The 2,520-nt window shown below is 38.4% G+C and overlaps 1 protein-coding gene across 3 annotated transcripts in view; it reads right to left on the bottom strand.

Moving 5' to 3' along the window:
- Nucleotides 1-2,520, bottom strand: part of FAM151B (family with sequence similarity 151 member B) — a 44,226-nt gene that overhangs the window by 36,714 nt on the left and 4,992 nt on the right. For all 3 annotated transcript variants that reach the window (XM_023510931.1, XM_003785949.2, XM_023510932.1), the window contains exon 2: nt 2,304-2,429. In XM_023510931.1, the coding sequence (XP_023366699.1) occupies nt 2,304-2,429 (126 nt within the window). The remainder of the gene's footprint in view (nt 1-2,303; nt 2,430-2,520) is intronic.

The following is a 2,520-nucleotide window of genomic DNA, read 5'->3' as shown; positions in this document are numbered from 1 at the left end:
AAAAAAAAAAAAAGAAGTGCAGAATAACAAAACACTCAGAACAAAGTGTTTTCTACTCCCTTTATTCTCTATCAAACGCACTTCTAAGGAATGTCCAGGTACTATCCAACAGCTTCCAGCCCTTGTCCAAAGGTAGGATTCTTCACCCATGTGAATAGAATCAAGCCCTGATGTTTGGGTAGCTCACTTGGCAATGGGGAGGGAAGATACAGAGAAGTCTATCTTTCAGTCTATAAAACTTCTATAAGAACAGGGTAGGGTGGGGCGGGGCGGGGGATGGGGTAGGGGGCAGGGCCGGGCTCATGCCCGTAATCCCAGCATTCTGGGAGGCCAAGGCGGGTGGACTGCCTGAGCTCATGGGTTCGAGACTAGTCTGAGCTAAATCAAGAACCCATCTCTAAAAATAGCTGGGCATTGTGGCGGGTGCTTGTAGTCCTAGCTACTCGGGAGGCTGAGGCAAGAGAATCACCTAAGCCCAAGAGTTGGAGGTTGCTGTGAACAGGGATGCCATGTTACTCTACCCAGGGCAACAAAGTGAAACTCTGTCTCTAAAAAAAAAAAAAAAAAGAATTTCATTCCGAATAACTTAAAGTTGGGATATATGTAAGATCTCTAAGCACAAGTATCAACAAGCATTTGGATACACTAATCCTAATGAGAGAGAGGGTCCGCCTGGGGGACACATGTATAGTAGCTGCCCAGGCCTTCTCCTGATTCTTCCTTAGGTCTGTGGAAGGCTCGTGAAGGTCAGGGAATGCTCCTGCTTGGGAGACTGCCTAGTCACAACAGTCTTAAATAACAGAGAAAGCCAGAGGAGGAGGTATGTATATCAACGTACATCATCATATACAAGACATATGGATGATGGGCACTTGGGTTGCTTTATTTCTTCTTTCCCTATTTTTACTTCAGCTTTATTTCTTATTTCCCTATTTTTTCTATTAAAAAATTGAGACATAATTCACATACTATAAAATTCATCCTTTTAAAATATAATAGTTAGGGGCGGCACCTGTGGCTCAAAGGAGTAGGGCTCCAGCCCCATATGGTGGGTTCAAACCCAGCCCCAGCCAAAAACTGCAAAAATAAATAAATAAAAATAAAATATACTAGTTAGTAATTTTTCGTATATTCAGAAGGTTGTACAATGATCACCACTATCTAATTTCAGCAAAGTTTTATTATCCAAAAAAGAAACCCTGTACCCATCAGCATTTGTTCCTTCTAACTCCTGGCAACCACTAATCAACTTTCTCCTGAAATATCACTTTTGCTAAAATTCATTTCTTAAATAATCACGGTATAGTTTTTATATGTTGGGCTGTTTTAGGCATTGGAGAATCAATATTAAACATAACGAAGTTCTACCTTTTGAAGAGCAAAGAAAGCAATTTAAAACAGTTCTATAGTAAAAGAGGCCCAGATATATTATGGAGTAGGATGCAAAACATGCATAAATTTTTACAATAAAATCCGGGACTTTAAGGAAGTCTCCTTGCTAGATACTATAAGCTATTCTCCAGCCCTCCGGTGACAGGCTTTCATCTCCTTTCACGCTGCAACTAACATGCACTTCACAGGAAAAGGCTGAGAACCACCACTAAGCACTGCTGAAGTGTTCATAATGAAGGGATACATTCTGATTACAGGTTGAATCAGCAAACTAAAGGCTTGATTTCTAGCTTAGTCATAAATGCTGCCCAAAGCAACTATAAACTAGAATTCGATGGCTTTACCCATCCATTCGACAAATATTAAGCCTCTCATTAGTATAACATGAAAGACACAAAAATATGTAAGATATATGATCCTGATCTTATAAGTTTTATTCAAATCACTAGAACACATAAGAAAGTATAATAATATATGATGGTTCTAGTAAGCCAAGAGGCAGCAAATCACTTCTAGAAAATAAGAAAATTCTTGCATTATGCAGTTTGTTCCCATTTTGTAAACAAAATGAAATACTTCATAAAAACGTTTCTTTGGGGGGGAGGGCAGGGAGGGGAGTACAGGAGAGAGGATCAGCGTCTCTCACCTAATGGGCACAATGTAAGGGTATATGGCACACCTCCTTGGTGCAGGATACAACTACAACAGGGACCTGACCTAACAAATGCAAACATTATAACTTAATCATTTGTACCTTCATATTAATCTGAAATTTAAAATAGTTTCTGTCAGCCTAGAACTTACATTTGGATCACCTAAGTCTCTTGCACCTGTAAATATGCCTAGATATCAAAAAGGAGTTGTATTAATCTATTATCCAAAGTAAATAACAAGTAACTACACTGACTTACTTTTCAGCGCTTCATTCATTTGTGCTTTGTGATTAGCTGCATGATACCAGATGATCTCAGCGCCATCTTCTGTTGTAATCTGGTTATTTCTCAGAAAATATTCCAATATATTTTCACTCCAAGATCCTAAAATAACAGTACAATATTTACATGAAAAAGATATTGTTTTCTACAGTGTAAAATATTTGAAAATAAATTATACTGTGTATTTTTTTTT

Source organism: Otolemur garnettii, unplaced genomic scaffold, assembly GCF_000181295.1.
Source record: "Otolemur garnettii isolate 467f Iridium unplaced genomic scaffold, OtoGar3 scaffold00017, whole genome shotgun sequence".
NCBI lineage: Eukaryota > Metazoa > Chordata > Mammalia > Primates > Galagidae > Otolemur > Otolemur garnettii.
Note: the sequence above shows the minus strand (reverse complement) of the source record. Positions and strands in the feature narration are given on the sequence as shown.